The sequence below is a fragment of the Salarias fasciatus genome, chromosome 4, assembly GCF_902148845.1.
Source record: "Salarias fasciatus chromosome 4, fSalaFa1.1, whole genome shotgun sequence".
NCBI lineage: Eukaryota > Metazoa > Chordata > Actinopteri > Blenniiformes > Blenniidae > Salarias > Salarias fasciatus.
This window is the reverse complement of record NC_043748.1, coordinates 21,336,912-21,350,208: the sequence shown is the minus strand read 5'-3', so window position 1 is coordinate 21,350,208 and position 13,297 is coordinate 21,336,912. Positions and strand designations below refer to the sequence as shown.

Below are 13,297 nucleotides of genomic sequence, written 5' to 3'. Positions count from 1 at the left end.
GGTAGTTCAGGTGCGGTCAGAAATTCTTCAACTTCTCACATCAGACGGTTTATATGGCGCTTAGTTACTTTTATTAACCAGAAAGTTCGTAGATAATCAGTAGAAAAGCGTTTTGACTTCTACAGCACCAGCAGCTTCCTGAACTTCACTGGTATTTTTAACCTTTGATCTTCAGCAGTGAGCTCCACGTGCTTCAGGCTGGAGGGTCACTCCATCGCTGATCCTCAGTTCGATTCCCGTCGGGACTCCGGCTGGGCCGCTGCAGCTGACACGCGCCCCCCCCCCCCCCCCCCCCCCCCCCCCCCCGGGGCTCATGGGTACCCCCCCCCCCCCCCCGGGGCTCATGGGTACCTTTTCCTGTACAAAACCTCAGTATCTGCTGGGAAACTCCTGTCGTTTGATTCTGGTCAAAGGAAACTTTCAGGAAGAATAAAACATTCACCTGGGCATGAATTAATCTGTCATCATGGAGAATCAACAGCCCTAATTACCTGATTCTGTGAAATAAAATCTATTATTTTGGGGATTAATGATGCGTTAGACCACTGAGCCTTGCTGCCATCAGACATTCTACACCTCTCTACCTGAAGTTAACTTCCACGAGTTACAAACTCCACTTTCCACAGACCCTGAACGCCTCATCCTGTGCTGGTGCTGCGTTCATTTCAGTCAGAAAAACAAATGTTTACTGTACTTTCTTGAAAGCTTAAACCTGCAAAAACACACCGAATTTCTGAATTAAATCTGCACAGAACTTGTTCAGGTTTAGTTTTGACACAAATCAAACCACAGAGGAGTTTCTTCGCTCAAAGTGTTGAAGAAGCTGAAAGTTTAAGAGAAAACTGGAGAAAGGAGTCAGAAACGGGCAGCGTGGAGTTTTTCTTTGTTTATTAGTGAAACCAAAGTGAACTTAGAATCGGAGCTTCTGGAAGAACCACTTGTTTTTGCCCGTCTTGTACCTGAAAACAGAACAAAACAAACTATTTAGGTTTAAATCAACGTCACTCTATGTTCCAAACTCAAACAAGTCCTACAGATGAAGAAAAAGGACGAATTAATGAGAAAAGACCTGCTGTAAAAGTTAAATACACTGACAAAGTTCAACAAGCGGAGCAGAAAACAAAATGATGTTAAACTTTGTGTTTCTGTTGATTTGAGGGGTCGGATTTAATCGGCTAATATAGAGTGAGACTGAAATGAGGAAGTGGGACCGACCTCTCCTCGAACTTGATCTTGGCCTCCCGCCTGGCTTTGCGTTTGAGCGCCGGGTCTCTGAAGACGTCCTTGTTGACCACAGTTTTGTCCAGAGGAATGTCCACAGAGTATCTGAGAGGACGAGGACCAGGTGAGTCTGGGTTCATTCTACACACCGGAGCAGCTCTCAGTGCCACAGCTTCACATCCGTGTTTAAAACCGAGTGGAAACAAATCCACATCAAAACCAAACCGTCTACCGTTAGGAAACCATACTGGTGAATTAAAATGACTCTGAAAAGCCAGCTGTGAGAGATGATGATTCCAAAGCCGCTCCTGACCTGGTGGGCATGAGGTGGTTGTAGTTGAACACCTTGACGAAGGCCTTGATCTTGGACCTCTTGGCGATCTTCTTCTTGCCCATGGTCGTGGTGACCTTCCGGGGGTAGCGGTCGATGCCAGCGACCAGGGCGTGGCTGTAGGGCCGGTCGGTGGTGCCGTCGTCGATGTTCTGAAAGGAGACGGAGCGAGGTGAAGCGTGGCGGGACGCAGGGAGTCAAACCAGCCTGGAGCTCCACAGCACGGGAGCCTCAGCAGGACAGCGACGGTTAACCGTCTAACGCCACAGCTGCCGGAGACGCTCATGTGAAAACAAGCTGGGAATCCTCACAGGGAGCGTCTGGATACATTAAAACCAGGAACTACACTGATCCGGGACAACAAACGAGGAAAAGTTAAAGCTTCAGAGTTCTCAGTTGAGTTTCCAAAAAAAAAAAAAAAAAAAAACTGTTGCACAGCTGAAAACTAAATCTGCACAAAGCAGAACTCAAAAATCATTAAAAACACACTTAATGTTAAACCACACAAATAAGACAACTCATACAAAACCGATACTAATTTTCAGTACAAAACCTGTTAACAGCTCATCAAAGAACGACTTGCTGCTCTCTAAGCTTCATCAGTTTGGCTGCTACGGTTCTGTCTTTAAAACTGAAATTCTGATTTACTGACCTGACACAATCAGTGTGTTACTTTAAAAACAAACACTTCAGTTGTTCTTAAATATTCTTTGATGTCAACGCTTCCCAGAGTATTCACCAGAACAATCCAGCTTTGTTAAAAGTTTTGTCAACGTAGATTACATTTAGTTAGTTTAAAAAACGATTTCGCTTTCATACAGAGCTTTGTTATTGTATAAAAACACTGGGTTACTGAATTAAATGTGGGTTTAAGGTTTTATAAATCAATTTCATCCACTCCTGAAGCTTTGATAAATCTGTTTTTTTCATCCCATCTATGTTTACCTAAATGTGGACCTGTATTAAATACAGACGACATGTGTTGTTTCAGTTTAAAGCCACATCCTCTCTTCCTGGAGCTTCACCAGATGCATGTTAAAAGCTGCGTTACAGCTGACATCAACACCAACCTGGAGCCTTGTTAAATGTACATCATAGCTTGCCAGAGCTTAGACACACATCTCATCCATTTGCCGCCTTGTTAAATGTATATTAAAGGTTTAATTTTCGCTCCTGGAGCTTCTTACCTTCACGATCACAGCTTTGCGTCCGGCGTAGCGTCCAGCCAGGACCATCACCACCTTCCCAGGCTTCATGAACTTGCCCATTTCTGCCAAAAAACAAAACAAAAAATGTCAACATTCAATCAACTAAAGTGATCTACTTCCTCATGATGTCTACTTTAAATCATGAGTGTCTGATGGGTTCCCTGCTAGTTGTTGCTGCTCCTGTAGCATTAGCATCAAGCTAGGAAACGCCAGTGACCGCAATATACTACACTTATTTGTAAATGACAGATAGGGAACGTTTGCTGAGTCGCTACAGAAATAAAGTCATCTAAACTGAGTCTGGAAAAAAATGACTCTTTTAGTCTTTTTTGACAGCTTTCATACGAAGCCGGACAGACTCCGTCCAGGGAGCCGCCATGTTGAATGGACGCAGTCCTCCGATAATACCTCATTTTCCTGCTTCATCGGATAATAATCAACAAAATAACAGGCCATATGCATTCGTGTAAATGTGTCTCAGAGATAGGGAGTCCGTTAAGTTTACAAAATGCTCATAATTCAGCGGATGGAAGCAGATTGTTTGAAGACTAACTCACTGATGCTGTTCAGCCTGCACCGCTAACAGGAAAGGAAGGCATCAGGCTTCCGGTCCACTTTGACCCGCATGGTGCCTACGTCACTTCCGGCACTGGAAACACGGTTCAACGTTAAAAAAATAAGATATGAAAATACTACTTTCGAAACATGAAATTGTTTTTTCATAGCTACATTTTCAGTCAAAACATATTTCCCTTTAAATTATTTTGTCGAAAACCAATCACTCCCCGGCGCCCCCCGGCGCCCGCCGCGGTGAATCACGGTCCGTCCCTCACTTTCCTCCAGCATCATCTACGCCGAATTGGCAGAAATGAAACCAAAATAAGGCTGGCATAAGAAAGACAACAAAAACAAGCGCTAAAAATAAGAAAAATGAAATAATCCTTAAATTCGTGTTTTTACGTCTCCTTCAGGCACAAAACACGCAAAAAATAGTTACAAATGCACAATTAGGCCTCACAAAAAATAAAGGTTCTTGTATCTCCAAAGGATAAAGACAGACTTGAACGTGGAACTTGAATATTGTAATATTTTTTGCATTTTTGCACTGACACAGAGTGAAACACAAACGTGGTATTTTTGTAATTTGCCTAAAAATGTTTGGTTAACTTTGGTCTTATGAAAAAATGGCTTTTGTCTTCATTAAAAAAATGGCCTCAGTTATGTTTTCATTAATTTCATCTCATCCTTGTATCTTGCAAATAAAGAGCCAAATGTATTTCCATGGTGTTTTATTTGCAGTAATGTGGAGCATCATATGATAATAATTCAGTTTATCTGTGAGCGTCTTTCTGGACACTCAACCACACTTTACAAGACAAGATTAAAAAAAAGCAAAACACAATAACAATAAAACTAACAAAAGATTTAAAAGAGTCAATAAAACAACAATATTAGCAAATCATACATATGGAGAATGAAGCTAAAGTGAAAAAGAAATTCTGAACTGGTGGGTTGTGAGTTTGTATTTCTGAGGTGAAGCGGGAGTGAGTTCCAGAGTGGAACAGAGAAGCTGAAAGCTCTACTCCCCATAGTGACGAGGCTGGACATATATCTATATTGCACTAGAACATATTGGACAAACTACACTTCATTGCCTCAATACAACACTTGGGCACATATTAGTGAGTGCACAGGACACAGCTACTATGCTGTCTAGCAAAGTCATGTCTTCTCCCTCACATGGCACTGCCCAGCCTTGCTGCATGGTGTCATTTAATATGGTGCATTTTGAGCGTAAATGACCAATTACCCGCTCCAGAGTAATCCTTACGAGGGCTAGTTTCTGTGTCTCCTCCACATCGTTTGTTTCTAGCTGGCTACGGCCTGCTGGGACTATCAAAGTGGCACCCATAAGTGCAACACTTTCTTCAATATCAAAACCCCGGCCTGCCAGCACAATGTCTCCAGGGGAGAGTTTCTGAAGAAAGCCAGAGTTCTCAGCTATCACTTCATCACTGGTACGGCCATCCCATCCCTGAGAAATGAAAGACACGGTCCCCTGTGGCGTGACCCCAATGAAGTACTTGACAGTGTGCCTGCTGGCCTCAGCGCACAGACTCTGTGCTTTCTCTATGAAAACCTCAAAACAGTCAATAATGGCTGTGACACGATCACCAAACAGCTCCACGTACTGATGTGGCATGCTCGCTTGCAAACAATGCCTCATTGGCCAGTGCACCAGAGGGCTGAGGCGAGCGTAGAGAACATTCGCTGTACTGTTAAACAGCGCGGACACAGTGGGGCGACTTATGCCAAAAAGATGTGCACGATGATCAAGGGGCAGGTTCAGCCTTAAGCGCATCAGGGTCAACAACAGCATCTGGAAATGGGAAGTCTTTCTCTCTGTATTTGGTAAGCTGGAAGAAATCTGCATTAAAACAGCCATCAGAAGAGCAAAAGATGGAAGTCCTGTGTAGAATGTGACTTTAGAGTCATTGTCTCTCAGGAAACCCTCTTTTTGGACAGTTCCTCTTTCAGTCTTGCAGCTGTGCGATTTCCTCCATCCTGAGCGAGCACATCCTGCATTCCTGCTGCTCGTCGCGCTGCTCTTGTTCCATCCGTGCAGCAGTTGCAGTCGAGTTTGCTGCTAAAAAGAAAAACATAAAACAATAATAAAACCCTTATTTGGCATCACAACAATACTTGAGGCAAAAAAAATGCATCTGACGAGCTCATAACAGCACAAATGGCACAACAGAAGGCAAAATCTAATTTATGACACAAAAACAATCCAAGTGACCAAAGGCTGGGACATTTCCAGGCCACAGGTTACTTTCAGACACACCAGTGACCAGGGAGCCAAGGAGTTCATGGCGACCCTAAAGACAGGGGCAACAGCAGGATAACATGAGCTGGTGGCAGAACCAGCAGGTTCACCTGCTCGGGCTGAATCGTCCTCCGTCTCCGGTCCAGAGTCACCTGGCTGCTGTTTCGCTGCAGCTCCGGAGTGGAGCCGGTCTCTGGCTGAGGAAACCCTTTTGACCTCATCGTGACCGAGGTTCAGAGTGGGCGCCCAGTCTGGATTGCTTTCCAGCATTTCGTTGGCTGGTTTTTCTGCAAATGATTAAAAAAAAAAAAAAAAAAAAAAACGTTTACAAAGCAAGCCCACAGCTTGTAAACAAACCGGGGGCGAGCGAAAACTTTGTGTATCGTCTGTGACAGGACAAGGTACCTTTTGTTAGTTTGATTTCCTGTTACTAACAAAAGGTACAAAGGTACCTTGCCCTTCATTCCATTATTATTAACATTATTCTTACTTTTAAACCTCACTGTCACTTGAGTTCTGCTAGTCAGTGGTTGCTTTCCATAATGAGAACAGAAAAGATTTTTCTTGCATGGTGGAAAACTGCCTTAGAGGAAAGTTTCTTCAAGGTCCTGCTACTTGCAGTATCTTGTGGCCAATGCCTTACTGATGCATATATGTATATATTTGCATTTATTTAATGGATTTTTGTCTAGCTTGCACCGTTTTTCACGTGCATTTACAAATATCTATATTTATTTTTATAAATATTTATTTTTTATATTCACCTATATCTTATAGGTCCATAAATAATTATTTTATTAAGAAAAACAATCTAATCATCAAATCATAAATATATTTAGAGTACATTCTTATGTATACATCAACTATATCTATTTTTCATTTGTATATAATTATATCTCAGGATCAGGATAGCTTTATTGTCATCGCAACAAGTTACCGAAGTTACAAGTGCAACGATCCTACAGCTATACTATAAATTATGTGCACTGGTATATTCGTAATTGCACCATTCTTGTTTTTTACATCGACGTTTGCTGTTTCTTTACATGTGAATGTGTGTGTTGTATATTGCTGCTATCGACACCGAGTTATCACTGAAATTGTATTGCGACAGAAAATTACAGATAATGTGATATATTTTCCATATTTACTTGCAGGTTAGTTAGTTTAGCTGAAGAATATCTGGTTTAAATTATTGTTTCAGTAACTGTATCACTAATTAAATATGTTTGTACCGGTGTATTTCAGTATGGCTCCATCCTCGCAGGGCAGTATGTCAATAAAAACAGACGTTCAGACTCTGATGCAGCACAGAGGTTCATTTATTCATTCATTTACAGCATTAAACATGATAAAAATCAAAACAATCACAATTCATGTGGTGTTTAACAATATATTATCTCAACTTTAAATAAATTGCACAATTTAAATGATTCAGTGTGTCGACTTTGTCTGAACTGCTACAGTGGGAAGAACATGCAGCTCTGAGTTCTTCCCACGTCACCGTCAAGCTGGACAATAAATAAATATCATCTTAACATGAACAGAAAATGAAACGAGACAAAGGAACGTGGAGCGATACAGGAACATAAAAGCAGATGGAATGGAATCGGGGAATAGAAACGAATCTACACACACACGGACACACACACATCGTAATAGCATCTATGGTTTGTACATTCAGTTACTAAGTACATGATCCATGCAGCTCAGCTGAAGATAAAAACTGATCCTACCACCATGTGGTTTCTGAGGAGAGCGGCGGCGGCGGCGGCTCGTTCAGGAACCACGGCTGCATGTTTCACTCACAACGCTGGAGCTTCTCTCCTTCTCCAGCGGACCTGAGCTTCTGACAGCCTGCTACGTGAGATTCAGGCAAGGACAATCCATCTCAAACGGACTGTCCGACAGGAAGCGACCGTTACAGTAGAGATTACTGTACGAGTCTGAAGTCTGGTTCACCTTCAGGGTCAAATCCGTCTCCTCTCCGCTCAGCTGGTCCTTTTTTTTTAAAATGTCTTTAACCTCAAATTCCAGAGAATCCTCCACACTGACAGGAAAACAGGAAACACTCAGGCTGGAGGAGGTCCAGGTAAAACAGAGCCGGGGGAGGAAGTGGAGCGTCGCTTCAGAGGGAGAATCATCAACCGTCACTGTAAAAACAGAATTCTGGACATTTTCCACCCAGAAGAAAAACAAAACAAACAAAAAACATGAAAATCAAATGTTTCCTGGCGTTACGGGATTGGCGGACTTGACCTTTGACCTGTGCTAATGCGCTCCACTCCGGATGAAGTGGGACCAGACGGCCTTCGAGCCTTTCAAGTGGGGAGGCTGCACCTTCTACCTGTGCAGCAGCACTCCAGAGACCCAGCTCTCCATTTACACATTAGCAGGTGTGTGTGTGTGTGTGTGTGTGTGTGTGTGTGTGTGTGTGTGTGTGTGTGTGTGTGTGTGTGTGTGTGTGTGTGTGTGTGTGTGTTCTGGGGGAGGTCAGGGAGGCGGGGGTTCTAAGGCATCTCCCCAGCCAGGCAGCAGCGTGGGCGTGGTTCTGTAAACAGGGCGGGGCCAGACTGGAGGAGGCGGGGTTCACAGCGGGGGGTCTGGAGCGGCGGGTCTGTCTGAAGGAGCCGAGATTCACGTGGATCGGGTCACCGGGAGCCTCAGAAGGCGTCCTTGATGTTCTTGAGCTGGCGCACGGCCAGGTCCACGGGCAGCTGGAAGCGCAGGTGGCTGAGGCGGCCCAGGATGCGCAGCGCGCCCTCGAAGCCGGTCTGGGCCATGTAGCTCCAGGCCTGGTAGTGCGGCTGCACCAGGCCCGCCTTGCACAGCAGGTTGAGCCAGGACACCAGCCGCTGCTCGTTGAGCGCCATGCACACCAGCGCCTTGAACTCCGTGTCCGGGCCGCGCTTGTAGCGCCCGTGCTCCTTCAGCACGGTGTGCACGGCCCACAGCAGCGACTGCTTGGGCGTGACGGCCACGGGGCCGGCGCCGACGGGCAGGCTGAAGGACTGCGACAGCTGGCGCGCCGGCGACTCGGCGAACTCCTTGCCGTTCTTGGAGTGGTAGTACTTGACGAAGAGCTCCCAGGGGTGCATGGCCTGCGGCGCCGGCCGGTACGGCAGCAGGCAGGAGATGGGCGCCAGCACCAGGCTCATGGTCTGCGACGGCGAGAAGAGGCCGTGCGACAGCAGGTCCTTGAGCGCCGCCGCCAGCTCCTTCCTCACGGCCGCCGTCAGCTCGTCGCGGGCCGCCGGCGCGCTGCCGCCGCTGTAGCTGCTGCTGTAGCTGACCACGTGGTCCACCGACGGGTGGCGGCGGGAGCCCAGCACCCGCACCTTCTCCACCGCCGCCTCCAGCCGCTGCAGCAGCGGCCCGTAGTCCCGCCCCGGCGCGTCCTGGGGCCAGGACGGCGCCACGCGGCCCGCCGCGCAGCCGAACTGGCTGGCGGCGAAGATCTGCAGCACGGCGAGCGCCTTCTGGATGAGCTGCAGGCCGGTTTCCCGCATCCGCTGAGCCTGCTCCGGGTCCACTGCCGCCAGACACAGCAGGAGACGACACGTTAGCAAGACCGCCGCCATCCTGACTGAAGCAGGGGTCATGAAGAAACGCCACACTGACCGTTCTTCTTCACTCCGGCCGCTCTGCCTCCCGACGCCGCCCGCGGCTGCTGGCTGGCTCCGCCCCCTGAGAGGAGAGGGTTCCCCACCTCGTCTGAGGAGAGAAGAGAAGGAAGGAGTGAGGCGAGGAGGAGGAGGAGGAGGAGGACCTGCGGGGCAGACGGAGAGCAGGGCACCCTGGATGAAGTTGATGAACATCTCCAGGTCGCGGATCTGCGTCTTGAGCTGGTCCACCAGCTGCTCCTTGACCCGCGCCGGGTTGACGATCTGGGCGATGGCGGCGTCCACCCTCTGCCGCAGCTCCTCCGGGGACAGGTTCCCGATGTCCTCGTTCAGGTTGACGTCCAGCTTCTTGATCAGCTCGTCGATGATGACCTGAGAGGAGAAACGAGGCCGTCCGCTCAAAACACCAAGGAAGGAAAACAGAAGGAAGGACGGAACAGAATGAAGGAAGAGAAATCTAATCTGATTCTGAATTCACCGTTCCTCCGTCTGTTTCCTGTTCAACCTGTAAAACGTCACTCAGAGGAAACTAAAACTAAACTCCGTCCTCGCTCTGCTCAGCCTGGAGCGTCTGCAGAGAACATGTCTGACTTCTGAGAACTCAGGAATGCGACCCGACAGAACAGCCAGCAGCCGTCCCCGAAGTTAAAAATAAAAACAAAACTACTTTATTCCCCAGAAAAACCTTGACAACATTTCAGATTTTTCTGCAGATAAAGTGAAACATTCAAAGTGTTTTCGAGAAGTTATTCTAATATTTGATGGTAAATTCACCAAGCTAACAGATTGGGACGTTTTATTAAATAACTTAAAGGTTAAAGTAGTACTACACCACAGAACGCATCCCCCCAGCACCGGACACTTTACAGGATTTAGACGGTTCAGGTGTGTTGCCGTAGTGACACGTGGTCGTGCGCTCGGCCGGTCAGCTGACAGCGCGGCCATAAAGCACGGATCGCTGCGCTGCCTGTTTGGCAGAAACTCACATCTGATTGGCTCTGGAACCAGGAAGTGAGACTTGTAGCCCCGCCCACTGACGCGGTTTCGTCCCAGAACTGTCATTTCGAAAGAAAAAACTTTACCTTTAGAGTTAATGATGGAGACGACAGAGTGGGTAAAGGGAAAGTGTCTTCAGATGAATCATGGGAATGACTTTAACTCATTTATAGTAAATCTTTTACTTACTGTTACTTATTTTAAATAATAAAAAAGGATTAAAAGACGAACGGTGTTTCCATTAAAGCCCTCAGAGCTCAGTGAAGAAGAGGACTTCAGATCCCGTTCACACCATTTCAGGTGAAAATGAAAAGCTTTTTGGTTTGGGCGTCTGTTTCCACGGCAACAGCATTCAGAGTCATTGACAACACCACTGTCTGAAAACACTCAGACTCTGTGGAAACAAAGCTTTTCTAAAACACTTGTCCTAGTCCTAGTCCTGGTCCTGATCCTGGTCCCAGTCCAGATTCTCCTGTGTGTGTGTGTGTGTGTGTGTGTGCGTGTGTGTGGTTTCAGTACATAAACCACCAACATCACCAGCTCGTGGTCCAACAAGCTCATTACACTGTTTTCAGAACGCTGCAGTGAGAACGTGAAACTTCTCTGAAACACTGTCGTGTAAAATGCTCCATCTTTCCATCTTTTGCATCCGTGTGTGTGTGTGTGTGTGTGTGTGTGTGTGTGTGTGTGTGTGTGTGTGTGTGTGTGAGTGTGTGCGTCAGCCCCTCACCTTCTGCCTCTCCATCACCACCGACTGGGGCAGAGAGTCGTAGCTGCCCTCCTGGTAGGCGAAGCGCTCCAGGTCGTCCAGCTGCGTCTTCAGCTGGAAGATCAGGTCCTTCTGCTTCTCCCTCTGAGCCTCCAGACGCTCCCTCTTCTCCCGCTCCGTCTGAACACGAACACACACACACACAGGAGAACAGTCAGAAAACACTGACACGCAGCCGCAGCCTCGGCTCTGGTCGCTTCGGGCCAAATGACAGGCAGGTGAGGAGTAAACATGGCCGCCGCTGCCCGGCTGTGTACACAGGTGTGTTAAACACAGAGCCGGCTGCTCCGAGTCACACAGCTCAGAGAGAAACACACACTTCTCCCCAGAGATAAGAGATCTGTGAGAACCACGCAGCAGCGACAAGGAAGGAAGAAATGAGCGGAGAAACCGAACTGGACCCACAACAAAGACACAGAGTGCAAAAACAGGCTGAGCTCGATCAACACCACAGAAACAAATGACAAAAAGCAGCAACACAACTTCCACAGACACACACAGGAAAACTGAAGTACACAAAACTGACCAGAGAGAGAACTAAAAGTACTGTGAATCAGCAAAACACGGGAGCACAAAATCAGTCCAAAGCCCCAACGTCAAACACACAAAGAGAGGGACACAACTGCAAACCAATAAACAAACCAAAAGATGCTAAAAGATGCACAGCAGTAAAGAATCAGACGGAAATGTTCCTGCTTCATGACCAGAAAGACGAAAAGTGATGATTTAAAAACTAAATCAGAAGAAAAACACCCAAAAAACAGAAGCCCAGCGATGAGATGCCTGATAACCACACTCCAACTCTGGACGCACAAAACAAACAATACAAAACAAACAATGATGTAAAGGAGCAGCTCTGTTCTCTGTACTGCGTATCGATGTAAAACCACCTTTAGCATTTAGAATGAGACAAAGACTTTGCCAAACAGCCAATTGTGAATTTCTACAAACTTTGATATATTTTTTAAAGTGAAAAAAGAGCATGTTTAACAGTAATCTTCATAACTAGAAGACAGTGAAGGAGGTCCAGATAAAAAAACTACTGGACCTGGACTTATCAGATCTGGACTAGATTACTCTAAAGATGTTAAACTTAAGTCAAAACACTGTTTCTGATTTTTAAAACCTTGTTAAATCTATGAAAATGAAAAAAGAGCACAATTGATTGTATTTTTCAAAGTTGGACCCCTTTAGACCAGGTCCAGATGGAAACCCACTGAGCCTGCAGTCCTCAGATCTGGACTAGGTTATTCTCCAGATGATAAACACTCATTACAACAGGGTTTCTGGTTTGTGAAAATGAAAACAATAAATATGCAGGTGCAAAGCATTCAACTGTTCAACACTGAACCAGTCAACTCTGCACTTTTTTTTCATTTTCAGAAATCCAAAAAAGCTTTCACAAATCAGAAACAGTGTTTTCATGGAAGTTTACCATCATTAGAATAAAAATAGTCTACTTTAGATCATTTTCCCCTTAACTTTCCTCTTCTGCGGATTTGAAGGTAACGTGACAAAGAGCAGATCCATCATTCGCGCAGCGCCATCGGCGGATCTTTCAAGCGGCCCAGGAGAGCGAGGCCTCACCGAGTTCTCCAGCTGGGAGGCGTCGGCCGGCCCGGCCCGGCAGCCCACCACGTGCGGGCAGCCCCTGAAGGCGAACTCCTCCAGGTCGGCCAGCATCCGCTCCTTGTCGTCGCTCTGCGCGTGCACGATCTGCTTGAGTCGGAACTGCACCTGGGCGAAGTGCGACGTGAGCGCGAGCAGAGAGGAGTTCAGCAGCTCCTGCTCCTCCTCCAGCTTCCGCAGCCTCGCCGACATCTCCTCCTCCTCCTCCCCGCCGGCCGGCGACGAGCCCCGGCGCCGCGGCCGGCGGCCGCCGCTCGAGCCGCTCTCGTCCTCCTCGGGACTGGCCACGGCGCCCACCGGCGCCCAGCGCTCGCCGGCTCCGGCCAGCGCCGCCTCGCTGTCCGAGGCCGACAGCTCCTCGGTGGACATGTGGAGAGGCTTCCCGGCCGCCGCCAGCTGGAGGACTCGGACTGTTTTCTCTGTTTTTTCAGTGTTTAAGCGGAGACGGAGGATCTCTGCGGGAGCAGGTGCATCGCCATCTTGGGAAGGATGAGTCATACGTCAAAACAAACGTAACGTGAGCACGTCAGGATGAAGTGACGTAAACCGGAAATACACCGAAGCAAACCGGAAATACAACCCTTCAAAACTAAAAGTACCCTATGCAAATTTAAGTTCCGGTTGTTCTCTTTAAAGTTCCTCTTTTTACCGACAAATAATGTGAACAAGTTGTATTTTTCCTTCACCATCAGA

General features: G+C 47.2%; 2 protein-coding genes across 2 annotated transcripts; both read right to left on the bottom strand.

Annotated features, from left to right (window-relative positions):
- Positions 1–871: 871 nt before the first annotated feature.
- On the bottom strand, positions 872–3,385 carry rpl27 (ribosomal protein L27). Its single transcript, XM_030089627.1, has 5 exons — positions 3,318–3,385; positions 2,740–2,822; positions 1,535–1,704; positions 1,216–1,326; positions 872–959 (listed from the first exon to the last, which is right to left on the bottom strand). Exons 2-5 carry the CDS (start codon positions 2,818–2,820, stop codon positions 911–913), a joined length of 411 nt encoding a protein of 136 aa, XP_029945487.1. The 5' UTR covers positions 2,821–2,822; positions 3,318–3,385; the 3' UTR covers positions 872–910.
- A 3,506-nt stretch (positions 3,386–6,891) lies between these two features.
- On the bottom strand, positions 6,892–13,096 carry rundc1 (RUN domain containing 1). Its single transcript, XM_030089567.1, has 5 exons — positions 12,563–13,096; positions 10,937–11,095; positions 9,384–9,582; positions 9,209–9,301; positions 6,892–9,119 (listed from the first exon to the last, which is right to left on the bottom strand). Exons 1-5 carry the CDS (start codon positions 12,971–12,973, stop codon positions 8,251–8,253), a joined length of 1,731 nt encoding a protein of 576 aa, XP_029945427.1. The 5' UTR covers positions 12,974–13,096; the 3' UTR covers positions 6,892–8,250.
- Positions 13,097–13,297: the final 201 nt, after the last annotated feature.